This window comes from Sinohyriopsis cumingii, chromosome 6, assembly GCF_028554795.1.
Source record: "Sinohyriopsis cumingii isolate HCF-2022 chromosome 6, ASM2855479v2, whole genome shotgun sequence".
NCBI classification, from domain to species: Eukaryota; Metazoa; Mollusca; class Bivalvia; order Unionida; family Unionidae; genus Sinohyriopsis; species Sinohyriopsis cumingii.
The window spans coordinates 67,081,905-67,105,184 of NC_142966.1; the positions used below are offsets into that span (position 1 = coordinate 67,081,905).

At 34.0% G+C, this 23,280-nt stretch overlaps 1 protein-coding gene across 1 annotated transcript in view; it reads right to left on the bottom strand.

Annotated features, from left to right (window-relative positions):
• The window catches only part of LOC149797120 (hemicentin-2-like), a 287,779-nt gene that overhangs the window by 17,435 nt on the left and 247,064 nt on the right, over nt 1-23,280 (bottom strand). Inside the window, exons 26-29 of the mRNA XM_089961792.1 lie at nt 19,071-19,235; nt 17,899-18,054; nt 6,021-6,151; nt 2,858-3,059 (exon numbers count right to left, since the gene is read on the bottom strand). Of these exons, the coding sequence (XP_089817918.1) occupies nt 2,858-3,059; nt 6,021-6,151; nt 17,899-18,054; nt 19,071-19,235 (654 nt within the window). The remainder of the gene's footprint in view (nt 1-2,857; nt 3,060-6,020; nt 6,152-17,898; nt 18,055-19,070; nt 19,236-23,280) is intronic.

Below are 23,280 nucleotides of genomic sequence, written 5' to 3' on the forward strand. Positions count from 1 at the left end.
CAATAAAACAGCAAGAAGTCTTTTAGTGAAAAACTAATTTCAAAACTTTTTGTTCAGGTGGAGCTGTGGCAAGATTTTCCAGATGTTCACCACTGCAACCATATTGAAAATCATACTGGCGCCATCTCTGTTTAGGATCAAATAGATGTCTTAAGAAATCTTTTGGTGTAAACTCCATGTCAATATGACTTTCTTTTCACGATGAGTAGCAGAAACAAAATTTTCAAGATGGCCAAATTGGCAGCCATGCTGGACTTCAGACGGGCACCATTTACATCATCAGGAGTCTTTCAGATGGGTAAGATTTTCATTTATCACAAACCAGACAAATGCTTGTTAATAGCCAGCTCTGTTGAAGGAGTAGTCATAAAGATATCTCTATGATGACCACTGTGGTCATATTTATATCATTTTCATTTAGGACCAACCTGACATCATATCAGAATTTTTAATGAAACCCCATCATGATATGATCATCCATTCAGAAAGAGTAATGATAACACGATTTTCAAGATGGCCACAGTGGAAGCCATAATGGATGTCCACAAAGCACCATTTTCATTTAGGACCAACTAGACCATAGGGATGAACATGTGAGCAAAGTTTCATGATAATTCTCCAAAGAGTTTAGAAGAACAGCAATAACAAACCTGTTCTTACAGACAGACAGATGGATGATAGATGACAGATGACAAACAACGGAAATAATCATCACATACTCTTCTGATCTATGACCAATAGAGCAAAAAACAGTGTGCAATGAACGACTATAGAATATAAGACACTGGCATGCCTTTAAGTGGTCTGTTTTAAAGGCTACCATATGTACCAGCTTAATAAACCAAATAATGAAAGTCTGGACTACAGCATGTACCAGCTTAATGAACCAATGAACTGATGATGGTGTAGGCCACTGTATGTATTTGCTTAACAAAACAACTCATGAAAGTCTAGGCTACCATATATACTCACAAGATGGGAGCAATTGCAAACAACAGACTTGGATCTGACAGCACATAATGCAGATCAAGGTCTCTATTATTTTGTCCCACTGGTTTTTTCTAATAAACTGTATAGACTTGGATCTGCCAGTACATTATGCAACAGCAGCTGGACCAAACTTATAAGCAAGTATTAGAACATCTCAAGCTTAAGCCTGTGTTGCTTTAACATCACAATAATTTTTAATGATATCATTCAGACTTGTTGATATCTCATCACTAATAGCAACAAAGGCAATAATTGAAGCTACTTAGTAATTTTTATTCAAAATTTGCAGTAACAACATAAAAATCAAATGTGCAAGTATTTTACTGACAGTTGAATTGTCATCCAATGCCATTTTTAATTCCCATTTTTTATGATCTTTTCTTTACTTTGTACATCTAGCTGGATATTGGTCTGACGAAACTTATCAATTTGGAAAGTATCACTTCAATTACCTGAGTCTCTCTGTAACAGATGAATTCATCCAACTCTTATCAGCAATCATAATGAACAGCTATCCACATTGTTCACACTTAGATTTACATGATACACAGTAACCAAATCCACTGTTCACACTTGGGTGTACATAATATACAGTAACCAAATCCACACTGTTCACACTTAGGTTTACATGATATACAGTAACCAAATTCACACTGTTCACACTTGGGTGTACATTATATACATTAACCACTCATAACACAATCATGACTTCCTGCCAATGATCTGGAAAATGCCATAGAAATATGCTACGGTAACCACCAATGCATCCAAATGTACCATTTGCCTAATGATGTCATGTACACCTCACACTCCAAGACACTGTTAACACATTAACCCCTAGCGACGACTTAATGGGGCAGGAGGTAGTAGCCTACTGCCGAGCTCTGTAGCATCATGGTCATGCATGATACACTGGTGGTATTATAGAAAGGTAGACAGATGTAGCTCTACAATGATACCAAATAATCTGGAATATCTAGCTGCACTACAAAATACAGATAAAAAAACTCATTTTTGGGAACCGATTTTTTCTACCCAAAATTCGCCCATGGTCAGAATCTTATTTTGTGTCCAGATTTTAGACTTTTTGGTCTCAGATCTAAGGCAAACTGGTATGAACTGCAAACAGACAGATGAGCCTTTGCAAAAAGTAGGATAAGATGGGCATTTGGAATAAAGAGTGGTCTCGATACAAAAATAATGGCTCTGTTTAGCAAAAAAAAATATAAAAAAATAAAGAACTCCAACTTTTACCCTCCTGCTCATGCACGAGTCAAAAAGCCAATGAAAAATGACTAGGCATTATGTTACTGAAAGATCACCAAGGATTTGGTGTTTTTGGATCTATTCAGAAATAGCTTTCAAAATATGTTTCCTACATGATTTTCAGGCAAAATGACGAAAACCTCCAGGGGTTAATGAGTTAATTATCAAATGAGATTATGTTTGTCTTCACAGAAACATTCTCAATTTATGTTTCTAAGTATTTAGACTTTCTTTGATTGAAATTGTTCAGATAATACTGTGTGGACATGGATCTGTTTTCTATATGAATCAGCATCCATTCACACCATTTTCTGGCAAAATAGCCATTTGGATCTGTATCATGCAGTGAAATTTGGCACAAAAAACAAGATGTTTAATACATTAAAAGCTAACATGAAAGTCTGAGAGGTTCATGCAACTGGTAAGAAATTAACAATGACAAGATTGTTACAGCTCCACCCCTCCTTACCTCCAAATATGATACCAACATATCTTACTAACTACTAAATTATGTAGAAAAATACACATGAACAGACTTTGTATCAAAATTACTATTCAGCCTGCACTCAATAAAAACAGGAGACAAAAAATTCTGACTTACTTTCTTTGGTCTTGAAGATGTAACTTTGTGTGGCAGATGTTCCCTGGTTGTTTACAGCCTGTACTTCTACCTGGTAGTATGTTCCAGGTATAAGTGATGACAGTTGATATCTTACAGCTGTAGGTGGAATGTCATCCACAAAGATAAAGCCACTTAATGGCTTGGACAGCTCATACTGTGTTCTATTTGGAATGATTTCCACCTATGAGAAATATCCATTTGAAGATATGAACAGATCATTGCAGCATAATTTTGACTAAAAATAGTTACTGTAATAAACCACAAAAAAACTCTCATAATGGATGTTCAAGGAATCACTAATATTTGTCTGCAGGGTGTATGTCCTTTATAATAATAATATTTATAATAATAATAAAAACAATATATATATATATATATATATATATATATATATATATATATATGCTTCTCGAGGGTCGGTGGTTCTTTCTGGGCTTTTCCCGGGTTCTTCCTCCACCAATAATACTGGCCGCCATGTATAGCCTATCGTGTGCTGAAAAATGGCGTTAAACCCTACAACAACAACAATATATACATATAAAACCAGAGCTGCTAGTGATGTACGCATCAAAAAGTACCCTGCTTACTATAATTGTATTAGGAGGACTTTTAAACAGAGTTAGCTTTTACTAAGAAACAAAAGATCGAAGAATAGGCAATCAATCTATCTAAATGAGGTCATGGAATACTGAATATCTCATCAATATAAAGATCTGGTTGATCTTGAACAAAGTTATGCTCCAGAAGTTATCTACAGCTTTCCCTTCTTAAAACATGTTAGTCGTGGTCCGTAACTGCCAACTGCATTATGTACTCAAATTAATTATACAAATGAACGTAAGAGGCCCTGAGTGGCCTAAAGGATTCTCCGTTACGGATCACTGCCATCTCACCTCTGTCTGTGTGAGTTCGAGTCTTGGATTCGGCTAATGTGGGTATGTGAGAAAGCTTGCCAGTAGCTTCTCATGGGTCAGTGGTTCTTTCCGGGGCATTCCTGGGGTCTTCCTACACCATTAATACTGGCCGCCATGTATAGCCTATCGTGTGCTGAAAAATGGCATTAAACCCTACAACAACAACAAATTAACGTAATACATACAGAAATGCAAAAGCAGCATAATATTTGGAACTGTGGTATAAAGGAAATGTCCAAATTTTTTAAATAATAGCATTTTGAAAAGGAAAGGAAGCAATAAGAGAAAGTTACACCTTGTTTTCTTTCAACCATTACTGTTTTACAAGGGAATGCTTTTGGTCATGGGGTCCATGATAGTACCTTGTTATATCCTGAATCACATTACACTGATGATGTTATAATGGGACAATAAATGGCAATAACTCATGTAAATGATACTAAGGACTGCTGAAAATCAAAAACTCATTTAAATTAATCTAATTCAAGACCTCATCTGTATAAAGCTGCATCCCAAATTAGGATCAAATCCAATTAGGCTGAAATCCAAAAATCCTGGATTAAGTAAAGCTATAGAAGGCACATTTACTTTAAATTATGTTTCTCAAAGAATTCAGTTACATTAACATCAGGAGTAGTCTCTGCTACCTTCAAAACCATCCCTCAATGAAAAATGAAAAAATTGTCCTGGCATCTTTGTCATGTAGACAAAGGGAAGTAACTCTTACATGTTACTCCCCTTGTTATCACAAAGTGGCAATCAGTATCCCAACCAGTTTAAGCTTAGGTGAATGCTTTGACACATTAACCCCTGCCAACGAGCTTAAATGGCAGAAGGTAGTAGCCTAACATCGAGCTCTGTAGTGTCAAGGTCATGTATGATACACTAAAGTGGGTGGCATTATAAAAAGATAGATGTAGCTCTACAATTATACCAAATAATCTGGACGTTCTAGTTGCACTACAAAAAACGAAAAAACCTATTTTTGTGGACTGGATCTTTTTCCACCCTAAATTTGACAATTGTAGGAATCTGATCTTGTGTCCGGATTTTAGACTTTTTGGCCTCAGATCTAAGGCAGACTAGCCTCAACTGCACACAGACAGGTGAACCTTTGCAAAAAGTAGGATAAGATGGGCATTTAGAATAAAGAGTGGTCTCAATATAAAAATGATGGGTGTGTTAAGCAAAAAAAATAAAAAATTAAAAACGATGTTTCTAACACAACCAGGCATTACATTAATGGGAAATCTCTTGGAAGTTGATTTATTAGTATGTATTCAAAAATATCCCCCCAAATGTTTCCTACTCGCATTTCAGGCAAAAATGACAGAAACCTCCAGGGGTTAATAAGTTAATGGATGAATTTTGATGATGTAATCAAATTTATTCCTTGCATATTTTATCACTTGTCATTGACATTGCACATAAATTACAAATTTAGCCATTCCTTGACAATTTGTAAATTTATTTTGAAAATCCTTGTTAACTCGTTATCCCCTGGCGCCATGTTTACATGGCAGGAGGTAGTAGCCTACTGCCAAGCTCTGTAACGTCAATATCATGTTTGATACACTAAAATGAGTGGTATTATAGAAAGGTAGACAGATGTATCTTAACAATGATACCAAATAATCTGGATGTTCTGGTTGCACTACAAAATACAGAGGGAAAAACTTAATTTTTTGGAATCAATATTTTTCCACCCAAAATGTGCATATGGTTGGAATTTGAATTCGATTTTGTCTGGATTTTAGACTTTTTGGCTCATATCTAAGGCAGACAAGTCTCAACTGCACACAGACAGGTAAACCTTTATAAAAAGTAGGATAAGATGGGCATTTGGAATAAAGTGTGGTCTCGATACGAAAGTGATGGGTCCGTTAGGCAAAAAAAAAAAAAGAACCCCAACTTTCACCCTTCTGCTCATGCGCGAGTGAAATAGCCAATGAAAAACAATGTTTCTAACACAACTATGCATTAGGTTAATAGGAAATCTCTTGAAAGTTGATGTATTAGGATGTATTTAGAAATAGCCCCCAAAATGTGTTTCCTACTTACATTTCAGGCAAAAATGACAAAATTATAATTTTCTTCACAGTAAAAAAACACAAGGGGCAAATCTGCTGGTATTTTCTAGCAAAAAAATGGGATCCACTTCTCATCCCATAACACAAGTTCCTACTTTTGAACTTGTAAGTCTTGTTCAACAGCATTATTATTCTTACCTCTCGATAACTGAGAATGTATTTCTGTATCTCAGATCCTCCATCATCTGGTTTATTCCACATCAGCAGGAATGATGCTGGACTAGTACTGTCAGGAAAAGGAGATGTGATCACCACTGGCTTAGGAACATCTGCAAGGAACATAAGAATATAAAATTAACAGCGTAAAATATCTTTTATTTTTTAAGTGGGCATCATTTTTCATGAATTTTGTGAAGTTCAACAAACACAAAATTAAAAATACCCAATATCCAGTGAATTTTTAATGAATACAATAGAACCCATATCAGATTCCACAAAACTAAGAGCCCTCAAAAATGTTTTTCACTGAACCATTAAAAACTTGATACACACCAAAAAAGATAAAATCACTGGAAACAAAATTTCAAACTTGTTCAATTACAAAATGCCATTGATTAAATGTATAGAATAACTGATAAACAAGAGACACATGTGTAACTGATATAACTTCCCCATCAGGTGACACATGAGCTTGTGTTGTGAATTCAAATTCACTCATCAACTAAGCTGTAGAAGGTAAAGAAATGCTTGGAGGACATAATGTTGCTAAAAATGCCTTTTAATGTTAAAATGATTTTTTATATTCCCTAGATTACATACAATCAACCTGTCCTAATATATATATATATATATATATATATATATATATATATATAAAACACACACACACACACACACACACACACTGGATTATTAAATTCATCACAGGCTTCTCGCACAAACTGACTGTCTTGTGATTTTGGCAAATTGAGCAACTTGCTAATCCAAATATTGCTTTTAAAGCATTATTAAAATATTATCACAGATTATTTTAAGTCAGTTATGATTTAACTAATAGGACTGATTACAGTGAGCAGGATACCATAATCTTGTGTGAAACATAAATCAGGATGAGAACAAGTCATGTATTTTATGATTTTGTTGAATAGTGCACATAAACAATGCTGACAATAATAATAATAATAATAATAATAATAATAATGTTCAGTGCATGGAATTTGGTTCAAAAATTTGATTTAAAAGGTGAACTTTTGTACAAAAGGCCAGTTTTTGTGGATGGCCACTAGTAACAGACTTGACTGTATATAAGACCATAAGTTAGATGATTTTGTTTAGATAGGTAATGACAATGATTGTTCAAGCTTTGACTTGCTTTTTATTTTCATTCTGATGGCACATTAACACATTTGACCAAATTCTACTGAATGGCACATTACCACCATTTGCCCAATATTGAATGCCACATTAATATCACATGCCCAATATTGAATGGAACATTAACATCACTTGCCTAACATTGAATGATACATTAACATCACAGGCCTAATATTGAATGCCACATTAATATCACATGCCTAATATTGAATGGCACATTACCATCATTTGCCTAATATTGAATGGCACATTAATATCACATGCCTAATATTGAATGGCACATTACCATCATTTGCCTAATATTGAATGATACATTAACATCACATGCCTAATATTGAATGGCACATTACCATCATCTGCCTAATATTGCATGGCACATTACCATCATTTGCCTAATATTGAATGGCACATTAAAATCGCATGTCTAATACTGAATGGCACATTACCATCATTTGCCTAATACTGAATGATACATTAACATCACATGCCAAATATTGAATGGCACATTAACATCACATGCCTAATATTGAATGCCACATTAATATCACATGCTTAATACTGAATGGCACATTACCATCATTTGCCTCATATTGAATGATATATTAACATCACATGCCTAATATTGAATGGCACATTACCATCATTTGCCTAATATTGAATGGCACATTAAAATTGCATGCCTAATACTGAATGGCACATTACCATCATCTGCCTAATATTGAATGGCACATTACCATAATTTGCCTAATATTGAATGGCACATTAAAATTGCATGCCTAATACTGAATGGCACATTACAATCATTTGCCTAATATTGAATGATACATTAACATCACATGCCTAATATTGAATGGCACATTACCATCATTTGCCTAATATTGAATGGCACATTAAAATCGCATGGCTAATACTGAATGGCACATTACCATCATTTGCCTAATATTGAATGATACATTAACATCACATGCCTAATATTGAATGGCACATTACCATCATTTGCCTAATATTGAATGATACATTAACATCACATGCCTAATATTGAATGGCACATTACCATCATTTGCCTAATATTGAATGGCACATTAAAATCGCATGCCTAATACTGAATGGCACATTACCATCATTTGCCTAATACTGAATGATACACTAACATCACATGCCAAATATTGAATGGCACATTAACATCACATGCCTAATATTGAATGCCACATTAATATCACATGCTTAATACTGAATGGCACATTACCATCATTTGCCTCATATTGAATGATATATTAACATCACATGCCTAATATTGAATGGCACATTACCATCATTTGCCTAATACTGAATGGCACATTAAAATTGCATGCCTAATACTGAATGGCACATTACCATCATCTGCCTAATATTGAATGGCACATTACCATAATTTGCCTAATATTGAATGGCACATTAAAATTGCATGCCTAATACTGAATGGCACATTACCATCATTTGCCTAATATTGAATGATACATTAACATCACATGCCTAATATTGAATGGCACATTACCATCATTTGCCTAATATTGAATGGCACATTAAAATCACATGCCTAATACTGAATGGCACATTACCATCATTTGCCTAATATTGAATGATACATTAACATCACATGCCTAATATTGAATGGCACATTACCATCATTTGCCTAATATTGAATGATACATTAACATCACATGCCTAATATTGAATGGCACATTACCATCATTTGCCTAATATTGAATGGCACATTAAAATCGCATGCCTAATACTGAATAACACTTCAAGAACCTGGTGACATTGTTAAATTTCACAAGCTAAGCCATGATCGTATTATATAAAAATTCATACGCGAACTCTTCCCCAAACTTATAATAAACATTTTATACACTATTCCTCGTACTTAAAAAAAAATATTCATTCCCAGTAGGAGAAAAATAAACATACATGTATTTAAAATTTCAGGAACCATGCCACGATCATATTAAATTCGTATTCATATGCAATCTATTCCCCATAATGATAATACATTTTTTATACACTATTGCATGTACTTTGAACAAAATAAATTTTTTCATGTGCAAATGAATATATGAAATTTTAAGAGCCATGCCACAACCACATTATATCTGAATTTGCGTTATAGTGAAGCAGGTTATGGTGGGGTTGCACTGTATTGTTACATATCTAGTGTTCAAAAAGTTATGAATGTTACATAGTGTGCCAAATTTGGTAAAAAATTTGACATACATTTGCAATATAATATATTTCTGAGCTTTCTGTATTACAACAGTTCAGTTCTGATTATATGCCTAATCCAGTTAGCTAAAACCCAATTCCAGGCAAGGTGTATCTGCTAAAATTCTCACTTTCATCACTTTCCCCAAAACAAAAATCTGACACACTTTGTAGCTTTACAAATAAATTGCCATGATCATCAGCCAGTATTAGCCTAACAAAATTGTCATCTAAAAATGAACCACGCTGGAATTCAGCATTTTGGATTTTCTAGGCAGCTTGTATGTTAAACTTGCTAAAGTAAAGCTCCCTTGATGCATGGTTCAAACTGTGACAGAATGCTTTGTCCAGAACCCAACTGCCAATTATACTAAGTTAAGTGAAAGAGTGTGCACAAGTTAATGACATCATGTAAAAGGGGCTCTTTGCATGACATCTAATTACTTCCTGTGGATTATGCTAATGGTGGAATTAGCATAACCAAAAATCAAACTGTACTTCTGATTATCACACAACGTAATATAAATGACCTGAATAGTAAAATTGTCCATCATATTTTATTTATTAAGCACAATCACTAAAATTCAATGGCGTTCAATGACCCAGGTGGAATATCAATGACTTTCAAGGCCTTGAATTTAGGTGTTTATTTCTCAATGACTTTCAATGACCTTTAATGACAGTGAAGAGCTTGATGATAGTATCAGGAAGCTTTCTGTCTAGTTTGGTTTGATTTTAGCTATGCAGTTTGTTTGAAAAATTCATTTCAAGTTTTCTCTACTTTGAGCAATGGCAGTCATGTCAGATGGTGGATAGTAATATTTAGTAATCAAATTGACAGTCCTTTGTGCCAAGAGACTGTCAATCATATTGTAGTCAAATTCTATTGAACAGAGAAGTCATTTTCAGTTGGTTTGTTATTTATTTTTAGTAATGGTAATCATATACAATTGAACATCATCATCATCTGAATATATCTGAAACACCTTCATAAGAAGATCATTTCTGTCAAGTATGAAACACCTTCATAAGATGACCATTTCTGTCAAGTATGAAACACCTTCATGAGAAGATCATTTCTGTCAAGTATGAAACACCTTCATGAGAAGATCATTTCTGTCAAATTTTGGAAAACCTTCATGCCAAGATCCTTTCTGTCAAATTTGAAACACAAATAGTAGCAATTTCTGATATAAAACTTTTAGGTTTTTCTTAGTTTTTTTTAAGGTCTTAAAGTTCGTGGAAAAATTTAAGGTTTAAAGAATTGCACAGTTTTCAGACTTTCATGCACACAATTAATAGCATACTCATCAATTATACATTAATTTTAATAATATGATTTGAACTTCTTTTCCACATCCTTAGCAAGGTAAGATCTAAATTAACTTAATGAACAAAGCATTGAAAAGTTAGTTAAGTCATTTATATTCATATATATATATATATATATATATATATATATATATATATATATATATATATATATATATATATATATATATATATAAAAGCAGAGAGCAATATACACGAAAGGAGAGCAATATACACAGTGTCATGCAAAATTCAGACATATTTCAATGCTTCTAGTTTATCACCGATTTGCTTGTCCAGATCCAGCTGTTCTTCCAGGTTTTTTCCATAGATATCCTTAAGCTATGTGATGTGCTGATGAAAATAAGATTCCTCTGATGTTCAGCATTTAATGCATAGTCATCAGCTAAACTGTTCACTGCTTCTATATCATAAGTTAGTGCTCATTTTTTCTTTTTCAAATCCATGATTTCCTCATCCAATGCTTTTCTTTTCCTAATTGTTGTCTCAGTCTCCTTTTTATTCTTCTCATCTTGAAGAAACGCTTCGAACCTGCTGTATGCAATGCTGGCACTGATAAGCAGCCTTGGGATGATTTCAACTTTATTGATTCAACAAGCAGCTCTAATGGTGTCAATAATAAACCTTTAAAGTTCTTTATGCTACATTTATCTCTTCAACTTCTTTATTTACTCAGAGAACCCCCTCTCAACAGTGGCTTGAAATGTGACAAGAGAAGCGAGGTCTTCATAATTTGCCAAAGGTTGGAATATTGCTGCTGATGAGTAAGCCTGTCATAAAGAAAAGCGTCAATACGTTATTTCTTTCTTAAAAAAGATCCAAGTGATCCATTGCTAACGGCAGTCAACAAATGTGGAAAACTCATTAATAAGAGCATCACAACAAAATCTATTGAACTTTCTCTTGCTGACTAATGAGTGCATGATTCTCTTCAATTTAGCCTCTGCTTGTGCTTTTCTTTCTAAATTGGCAGCCTCTGCTTGTGCTTTCCTTTCTAAAATGGCAGCCTCTGCTTATGCTTTTCTTTCTAAAATGGCAGCCTCTGCTTGTGCATTTCTTTCTAAATTGGCAGCCTCTGCTTGTGCTTTCCTTTTTAAAATGGCAGCCTCTGCTTGTGCTTTTCTTTCTAAAATGGCAGCCTCTGCTTGTGCTTTTCTTTCTAAAATGGCAGCCTCTGCTTGTGCTTTCCTTTCTAAAATGGCAGCCTCTGCTTGTGCTTTTCTTTCTAAATTGGCAGCCTCTGCTTGTGCTTTTCTTTCTAAAATGGCAGCCTCTGCTTGTGCTTTACTTTCTAAATTGGCAGCCTCTGCTTGTGCTTTTCTTTCTAAATTGGCAGCCTCTGCTTGTGCTTTTCTTTCTAAAATGGCAGCCTCTGCTTGTGCTTTTCTTTCTAAATTGGCAGCCTCTGCTTGTGCTTTTCTTTCGAAATTGGCAGCCTCTGCTTGTGACTTATTTTCTAAAATGGCTGCAGGGTCAAGGCATACCATGTCTTTCACTATACCATAGTGATGTGGTGATTTTGTGAGGAATTTGTCAGCAAAACAAACAAGAATCCTTTGGCATGCATCCTTAAATTCTAAGATTTTTAGTTCACTCACTTTTTTGGCCCTTTTTTAGTTCATTAATCATAGACTCAGCTACAAAGCCAACAGCAACCTTGTGTCTGGTTACATGATTTAATGGGTAAGTCACTTGAAATGTAACTATGAATTTTGTTGTTTTGATTTCCTCAATCTTTTCTGGGATAACAAACCTCTTTAGAAGACCTATGGCAATATCCTTCAGATCATGATGAGCAAACCAGCATCGGTACATCAGTTTGGTATTCTGTAAGGTAGGGCTCAACATGCTTGGAAAGTAAAATAAAGAATGCCAACTTAGGTGCCAAAAATTCATCCTTCAAAAGGGCTTCTTTCACAATCTAAAAGGACTCAGTCATCAGGTCAGAAACACTTGATTTCATTACCTGACACCAATATATTTTCTTAAAGGTTCCACCAGATTTAAAGCACTCTGAGCAACAGGGGTATTCTCTAACCACCTGTGTTTGCAGAACTGAAGAGGAAAGGTGGAAGTACCAGTAACATTTACAAAATCTTCTCTTGTTGCAGGTGTGTCATGATAAAGCTGGAAAAGGGACCTCAGAATTTTATCTAATTTCCAATTAACAGCATCCATTGCTGTCTTGCATGCACCATGGACCTTGTGAAGTGAACAACTTCCTGCATTTAACAATGTGACACTATGTTCAGTGGCCAGAGTAGAATCAATCTTCTTATACAAACCCCAATCAATATTTGGCCCATCCATAGATAAATGAATCAAATTGTTCACATTTAGGTTTGCTGTTGCAGATTCAAATGCTGAGACCATATATGAGGCAGTACAATGACCAAGGAAGTTTGATGTTACATACCTAGTCTTGACTGTGCCCTGATCCCAAAACTGAACATGGAAATCCATTTGTTAAGTTTGATGGATATCATTCACGCTCTCATCAAAGAGCAAAACAAACTCTTCACATTTTATCCTCCAAAAGAGACGTAAAATATGGAGCCAATGCAAATGAAGCCAAATATGATATTTTCCTGTCTGAAAGACTGAACTTTTTGGCAACTGCACTATCCGGAAACAAGTACTGGAATACTTTTGTTTTTCCGGAATTTGATGAAAAGCTGCAGTGTTTATCTATTGTATGCAAATAATTTCTGCTTTTAATATGCCTTCTTTTGCTTCATGATCTTGCATAGATGCTGAGGTAGTAGACACTATTGAACAGGATGATTGAGAATTCAGATTTTGTGGTAACATTACTTTTCCTGAATCAGGCTGCTGACACTACAAAAAGAAAAGAAACAACTGAAGTTTTACATTTATATATCATTAAGAATATATTAAATATTATTTTATTGTAATTTAATTCTGCCTTTCTCATGCTATAATTTTATTACTGCTGGTACTTTCTATGCATTCAATGTAACGCAATGTATAGCTTGTCGGAAAAGTTTGAACACAGCTTCCATTTACTATTCTAACTTGATTTAGTTTTAGCATTATTCATGTAAATGAAGCCCACCATAAAAGTAATAAAAGGTAAACACCTTGAAAAATTATATATAAATTGTAAATTTGAAATCAGGGGAGGTAAGCTTACTGTTACAGTTATGACACAGTTGCTTCCATTTTAATACCCTTATAAATACCAAAGTCACAAACAATAATGATGATAAAGCAAAATTATGCAAAAGTAAAGAATAATTAGTATATATATATATATATATATATCCTAAAAAATACTAAAATATTGAGTATTTCAGAAAATTAAACCCTTTCACTAGTTTTTATTTTTGCTCCCAGTGTTTTCCTTTGTTCCGGTCAATAGTTTGACCAGCTTCAAATTCAATGTGATTTCTGCAAAATTATTCTTGACACTATAATTCAAAGCTAGATAGACAGATAATGTATATTTATGTTTATACTCACAGTCAATACTTTCTTCAAGTTGAATGTGGAGGATATGCTGTTCTCGTTTGCTTTATGTTTTATTCCTTTTGCATGTATTCGTAAGCCACTTCACCCAATCTCATAATACTGAACGATTCTTTACACAATTTACATCCAGCAGAAAATACATCTTCATCTTTTTCCAACCAAGGACATCTTCATCTTTTTCCAACCAAAGAGTGTACTGTGGTTTGGACAGCCAACTCATCTGAAAACATGTCTTGCTTGCACATGCACTTGATTCTGAGATACACTAATGTGTACACTCACCAATTAAAACCTCAATGGCAATGAATCAATCTTGTTTATATTACATGATTCAATGTTGTGTTTGGGTAAGCAAAGTAGTGACAGGTAATTACACAAGAATTAACCGAGTTAATCCTTTTGTTTTCTTGACAGTGTAAATCCTATATAAGATTCAGTTTTGTGTTTGGGTATGCAAATTAGTGACAAATAACTCACAAGAACTAACCAAGTTATTCCTTGAGTTTTCTTGATAGGGTAAATCCTATATAAGATTGATAGTATTTAACATACAGAGAAATGTTTACAAAGCAATCTATAACATTATGTAGATAACATCATTTGAAATTTGGGTAATTACTTAACTATTAACTCATTAACGCCTGGCAACGAGTTTATGTGGCAGGAGGTACTAGCCTACTGCCGAGCTCAGTAGCGTCAAGGTCATGTATGATACACTAAAGTGGGCGGTATCATAGAAAGGTAGACAGACATAGCTCTACAATGATACCAAATAATCTGGAAGTTCTAGCTGCACTAAAAAATACAGAGAGAAAAACCTCATTTTTTGGACCCGTTTTCTTTTTCTCACCCAAACTTTGCCCATGGTCGGAATCCAATTTTGTGTCTGGATTTTAGACTTTTTGGTCTTAGATCTAAGGCAGACTGGTATGAACTGCAAACTGGGTCCATTAAGCAAAAAAAAAAAAAAGAACTCCAACGTTTACCTGTCTGCTCATGTGCAAGTGAAATAGACAATAAAAATCGATGTTTCTAACACAACTAGGCACTATGTAATTGGAAAATCACCTGGAAGTTGATGTATTAGGCTGTATTCAGAAATAGCCCACAACACGTTTCCTTCATGCATTTCAGCAAAAATTACAAAAACCTCTAGGGGTTAACGAGTTAACTAAATAAGTCTACAATTTTTAAACAAATCTTTCTTCATGCACATCCAGAGATCACCTACATAGCTATTCAGAAAGCGCTAAGAAAAAAGTTAAATGTAATTAACATATCAAGAAATGTTGTTAAATTATTTCCTGGTAAATGTCACATAGTCTTGAGCACATGTAATGATCAGAACAGCTAAACGACTTGACAGAAAATACTGTAGATATTCCGATTGCAAATTTGTCGGGTTAAGCCGAGATGTAGCGATGTTTGAAAAGAATCATTCAATAAAGGAACCAATCACTGAAGCATTCACAATCAAATCGCATTCACTTTGAAGTAGACTGTAAGTAGATCTTTGGAATGGTTGCTTGTGTGTGGAAGACATGAAGCAACAGATAAACTTTTTGCAAAATTGGCCCTTCAGAATCAGTAAGGCTGCTTAAATGGTAATGGATGAAAGGTGTGGAGTGTCTTGTTTACAGTAGTGTATGTTATGAGTGACTGAATGCTTAGATAGTATCGGAAAATTAGATCGGAGTCATCGTGGAGTCAGACTTCGACTGGCAAGAGTTAGTTACCTTGTGTTAATTGGCAAGTGTACACGTTAGTTTACCCCAGAATCAAGTGCTTGTGCTTACTTGCCATTACTGCAAGCCAGGATAAACCAGATGTGCAAGTTACTGTTTACCCGGATGTACAGCAGTTGTAGTTGATTTCCTGTGCAGCTTACATTTTTTTCTTGATCGTGCAGTGCCGACTTTTTCTTTTAAAAACTTGAATTTACCTTTTAACTGCTGATTCAGGTTGAAGAATTTGCAAGGTGTTCTTTTAATTGATAAGGTTTCTTATAAAAAATTTAGGCTTTTTTAAAAGGTTTTTTAGGTTAAAATAAAATCTTAGGTTTTTTAGGCTCCCTACGAACCCTGCATTCATGCAAAGATAATTTCTATCAAGTAGAAAGCACCTTATTGCCAAGATCCTGTCTGTAAACTTGAATCACCTTCTTGTCAAGATTCTTTCAGTCAAAAAAACAAACCCTTCAAGCCAAGATCCTTTCTGTCAAATTTGAAACACCTTCAAGACAAGATTCTTTCTGTCAAAAAGAAATCCTTTAAGCCAAGATCCTTTCCATCTCATTCTATTGAGAGGTTCTGGAGTCCTTTCAATATTTTGATGTCAATACTAGTTTTGCAAAAGGAGAATTTCTGGAGTCCTTTCAATATTTTGTTGTCAATACTCAAGTTTTACAAAAGGACACTTTCTATCAATTTGAAATCTGACTGGTGAATAATGTTGAGCAGTTTTCAAGAAGACATCATTTAAAGGTTTGTCTATTTTTAGTACTGTTGGACATATCTGATTGTGGATTGTCATTATCTGAACAATTTAAAAGAACTCCTGCAACTTTTCAAAAAATTCAAATTTTATTTTTAGACTTTTGAGAAGGTGTAAATAGTAACTGAACAAAAGGCTGATGACACATGATGCATTAATGACGAAAAACCACACCACAAGGCTCACACATGTCCTTATAACCAGGTGAGCTAAAATTCGGTCCATCACACCTGTCTCTACTACAAATGTTGCAGCCATGAAAATAAGCACATTCTTGTCCATTCTTTCTTTAACACTAAGTAAGGTTAAAGTTATTTAGTTGTTTTGATGAAAATGGCTGAACATTTTCCCTATTAGTTTAGAATCCCATCTATTATACTAAACATATGTGGTAAAAGAAAAAGGTGTCTCAATTTCTAATATTGCCAATTAACTCTTCAGAATGTCTTACCAAAAATTATTAACATGTTTTGTTACACTTCATACAGATTGGTAGGAAGGTGATCAAGTGCAAATTGTATAGAAATGAAATAGATACATTCAGCAGAAAACATGTACACACATTTAAGAAAGCAAGTCACAGAAATCCGCACTTTCATGACATTATCTTCAATTCAGTACAATATGGCTTAGGTTAGTCAAAAATAATAATTTATGGGTAAGCTTGCCTGCATAGAATTAAATGCATAATTAAATGCATGAGTTGCTATCACGATATGTATCGTATTCGAAGACAGCTGCTGATACCTAGCCCTAGTAATTACAGAAGCCAAGGTGGTTCAGTGGTTAGTATGCCAGAACAAATGGTGTGGATTTGAAGGCTACTGCTGGACCAGCCTTGGACAGCTACCATGTTGCGTCCACTGACAATGCACTTGACTCCAATTGCCTCAGCATGAAATATCATACTTGTGTTGATGTGCCATAAAGCAACCTAAAGATAATGTATCGTCCATATTCATGATGTAAATTTTCACAGGCTGTTTATTTTTTAAAACTACAGCTACATATCATATCTTAAGATTAGTGGAAACTTAATTCAGGCTAATTCCTTTAAAAATTCAGTTGCATGGATATAAATATATTCAAGACAGGTTAGCTGTTCAATAAATGTGATTTTTAAGGAAAGTTTGTTTTTACTAACTATAAGGCCCAGTTGCTTGGGTGAACTCAGATGGAGCACTTTCACCAACATCATTTACAGCTGTGACAGTGATGATATACAGGGTCTTTACAGCAAGGTTATCCAATGTGATGTATATCCTGGGCATAGGCTGGTCATCTACATAGTTTCTCCACTCTGTAGATAAAAATTGATCATTTAAAAAATGTCACTTAAAGTCAAGGAAAGCAGTGCAAATCATGAATACAGTATAAAGAATCCAACGAGTCAACCAAGGGATGAACTATATGAGGCAGTTCAAGATAAATTTCACTCAGACAAAAGAAAATAATTAAAGCCAAATGAAAACAAATAAAACCCCAACCATCTGGATACTCCTTTCACCTGAAAATAACTATTTCACTCAAGACAGTATAAAACCATGATACCAGGAAAGTACATGAGCTGTGATAGAAAGTCATGGGACACAAACTGCCACTGAAAGCTATAAGAATATATCCTTCTGCTGTGCAAGTAATTTCTAGACCTGAATATATAGAAGTTGATGATAAAATAAACTGAAATAATTTCTAAATTAGAGACAATGTAGCAAACAAAGGTAGTACTACACATACATGGTTTTTCCTGATAATTCTTGAGAAATTACACTGGATCATGCAATAGCATATCATAGAATATACCTCATCTGCAAGCCGTCCAGTACCTATTATGAAACATGTACCTTTTCACAGTTGCTAAGCCATTTCACTGATTATTATATTAAAGCCTGCCTACTTAAGACAATCACATAAAATTTATTCATTACAAATTCAATCATATTAAATTTCTGCATATAACTTTACTTGCTCTTCTTACCAGACAGTTTTAACAGTACAGAATGTTTTATTTAGTTTTACAGTGATGCAAATTTAAATTGGAATCTTATTGTCCTCAAATTAGTTGCAGAATATTTGTTTTACTTGTACTACAATTATGCTATTAGGCATTAAAAAAAGATAAGTTTTACATTCAAGTTTTTGGAAGTCAGAAACAGTGGTCATAGATCAATGCACAAATGCAAATTGAGTTACCACTCCACATGAAACACCAGTGATTTACCTACAATGAAGGATCCTCTTTTATTATCAGTTAAGTGTTAGTTATCAACAGTTATGACTGCATGGTGATCGTGACCTTGTTTGTGACAAACTTACCAAATGGAGCCTCAGCAGTCATTGGATTTTCGTTTGACCTATGGACCTTGTATCTGATGTTAAATTTAGTGACAGGAGGTCCCTGAACACTTGGAACATTGATAGCAAGCCGAATGGTACGAGTAGTATAGGAATCAACTGACACACCAGGTGAAGGAGGTTTCTCTATAAATAAAGGGAGGCATTAGTAAACAATGAAACTTTTGGGACATGGAAATGAGAAATTTGAGTTTGGCTGACATGTAATGGTTCTGGCCATGACCTTAATCCCAAGGTCATTAAGGCTTTATCTGACAAAAAGAAACATAATGAAAATAAAAGTCTCTAGGCACAAAAAAATATAAATTAGACATGTATCTGCATACATACATAACCCAGTCAACAATCAAATTCTAATACAATTTGAAATGAAAATTCAATCAGTATATCTATATTAGCATACAAATAACTATACCAGATTTCATTCATCTACCTGATGTGGCATTTGCATGGTCCTTCTAACAAAGCCAAAAAGATTAAAATATGTAAGAAAAAACATTTTAAAAATTGCTGAAAAAAATCTTTAAAGCTGCTCAGATCATCTATATAAACATAAAAAAAGTTTCCCACCAAATTTCATTTGACTATCTCAAGTGGTTTATTGCTTAAGTGTGCTAGCAAGTCTTGTGTCATTAAAAAAAAAGTATTTTAAAAATGTGTAAGCAAGAGGCCCAATTGTGCCAGAGATTGCTCCTCTGACATTCACCTAACAGTCATTTGGACAGTACAATGCTCTTTAAGTTTTCTTGAAATGATGTACACTGAATATTTTATGAAAACGACCATTTCATGGTTTCTGTATACTATAGTATTGTCATCCGTATTTCATATTTTACACTTATACCATACTGAAAGGCCATTATGCCAGGATACCATCTAACTTTATCACACTAATGAGAAGCTGTTGTTTCAAAGTTTTTGTTCTTCCATTTTTTAAAATTCTGGGCTTTCTGAGGCTGAAAGTAGTGTATGTTGATGGCTGATGGAGCTGTGTTGGCCTGAAAATCTATTTAGATGATGGCATATAAGAACAAATAAGCCAATACAATTTTTATTGAGCTAAGAAGTTTGTTCCCATAACCAATTCTATAACCAGTAGAGCTAAAAAAAAGATAAAAGATAAACTTCATAAACAATATCTGTTCCCATGGTGTCCTTGGGGAAGGCACTTTGCTCCAATTTCCATGGTATGGTATAGCCAATAATTTTTAATAATGTTTGCACTATTATGCTAAGACTGATTTAGGATACATGTTCAGCATACTTGTCAACTATCACACCAGCAGAAAGAAAAAAAAACCTCCCAATTGCTGGGGTTGTTCCATGCCTACCTCCCAATCTCACAGTATGTCCCAATATTTTGCAGAAAGATCCTGATTATTACATTATGCCTTTTGATTTTGATTTTTCCAGTAAAAATCATACACTAGCTATACCGAATGAAGTTCACAGATGCCATGATCTATTTTATCACCGGTGCATACTGTTGTGGCATACATGCACAGAACACTTTTCACATGACAAAAATGTTACAACAAATGGGTAAGTACAATATATTTAACCCTTTCATCACTAAGTAATTCTGCAGGTAAGTAACTTTGAAGTTTTAAAGCATAATGGCTTGTGGGTTCTCAAATAACATATCTCTGAAAATTTTAAAGATATCTGGCTTGAGTAGGTGTCAGAAAAAAGGTTAAAAATTATATGCTATGACTAATTCACTAAGATCTGCATGCCTATTACAACTGTTAATAAACTTGTACAAACATGTAACATATAAGGTAAAGTACATGTAATTATTTATTTATCTCTGAGAAAACTTGGAATGTTCCCAAAAAACACAAGTCTTTCTTTCAGGTATTTCATGCATATAAGCCTGTTAAATTTTCATTCAAGTATATTGCAAGTAAAACAAAAATTTTCAAAAAGGTGTTTTTCTTTTTTCTTCCAGCAAAATAAAACTGACAAAACAACAGCATAATGATTGAATTTACTGAAGAATCTATCATTTATAATGTCTGTACATGGTATTCAAATTATCTAATTCAAGTTATTCTTCTCTTGAAATATAAAGTGCACAAAAAAATCATTCTTGGAAATAGAGACTTAGATTTTTGATTCAACAAAAGACTGGGTACATCACCACAAAGCAGGCCACAACAGGCACATCAACACTTCCAAGGTTGGATTTATTTTGGAATAACACAAAAATTATTCAGAACTTTAAATCATTGGGACCCGTGTTGGAAATTTTAAGATTATTTGGAATTTATTTTGCAATACCATAAGTTCTTTTACACTGTTCACTTTGTATTCTTGGGAAATAAATTATCTGTTGAATTTTACAAAGCTAGTTGCTTCTCGCTCTTTTTTGTTACATATTTTAAGACCATGGAGTCATAATACCAGCAGGTAAGCAGTACCCAATACACATATGCTAATTTTATACTGAAACTTGGAAGAGATCTGATTGGCAACTTTAGTGGAAGGAAACAGTTTACTGTGAGGGAAGATGGTGGTTCCAGGGAGATTCTTGCGCTGTCTAATCAGCAAAACAGCATACATATACATGCTTAATTAGAGTAAAGAAGAGGTGTAAACCCTGTTTTCTGAAAAAAGTTCATCATGAAACACTCTGTGGTTGCTGTGTGTGCAATATCAATACATGTCATGTGAGCTTCCTTGCAGTACATCGTAAGAAATGAACCAGTTGTGTTTGAAATGGGCTATAAAATTTAATTTTATGTTTGTATCTAAAACAGAATAATTAAGTTCAGCAGGTCTCTTTTAACATATTTTTCACTTGTTTACTGATGTTGTGATTGTTCATTTTCTGGAAAACTTTGTTTCAAGTTGAATTATAATTTCCTGCTGATTGGTTTGATTTATAATATATATGATATATGAACTCTGTAAACTGAGAAGAAACAGTGACTATGGCAAATAGTATACAATATTACATAATGGCATAAAAACTAAACATTATGGTGTAGAGGTGCAACACCAGCAAGTGGCAAAGAGTCAATCAGGGTTACATGTGAAATAATTAATCATTAGTGGGCATGGGTATTATAAAGTGTGTGTTAATGAGAAAGAGTAATTAGCATATGGAAAAGTATATTTATGGCACTGATCAACATGTTAAATATTTTCAAAATCCCAAATGCAAGCTAGATAAAAGCTCACATGACAAGAATGACCAAAGCAATCAAAAAAGAGATGAAATAGCTATGTAAACTAATGGTTTGGTAGTATCAGTTGGATTCACACGTCTTAGCAGGGTCAACACCATGTGGCATCAGTTCACTGCAGTTCATGTATTACTGACTTCATATCATCCCATACAAAATTTTCCACATGGAATGGTTATGGAATCTATACGTACGTTTACAGAAATATCCATATGGACATTTCTATTCTACAGTTAAAGCATTCTTATGGATTTCATTGTATCCATATGGAAATGTTATGGACTCCGTACATACTCCGTATGGAAAATCTCATGGAATATCCTAATTAGTCCATGAGATCTGTAGGTTGTCCGTATGGAATAAAATTAAAATTCCATATGGAATTTGGCAATACTCCATATGGAATTTGTGAATAGTCCATATGGAGTTGGCAAATATACCATATGGAATTTGTAAATGGTCCATATGGAATTTGGTAACAGTTCATTCCGTACAAAAATTTCCAGGCATACTTAAGGCGAATTTCAGACGGGTTTTTTTTAAAGCACTTCTGTCTAAACCATAAACAAATCTGCTTCAGATTTCTATTAAACTGCCTAATGATTCTTAGACATCATTTTCTTTCTCGCATACAAAGCCTAATCCATGATGGCATCACTCAAGTCTTTTTCATTTCACTGAAAAGTTTGGTGAGATTTCACAAATATTTGATTAAAACTTTTGTGAGATTTCACTACAATTTTGATCATTATATAGTATTTTACTGAAGTTTCAGATTAATAATGAATATGACTTAAACAGGACTTTATTAACCAAGGTGATATTAAGTTTGCATGATTTTTTTTTTGCAGATGTTGTAATTATATGACATCCAAGGCAAGAGATATGTGAGTTAATAATAATAATAAAATTAATAATAATAATGACTTTATTTAGAGTAGGTAACTTAATTACAGAACTAATCTACCTTGAGGCCTTCT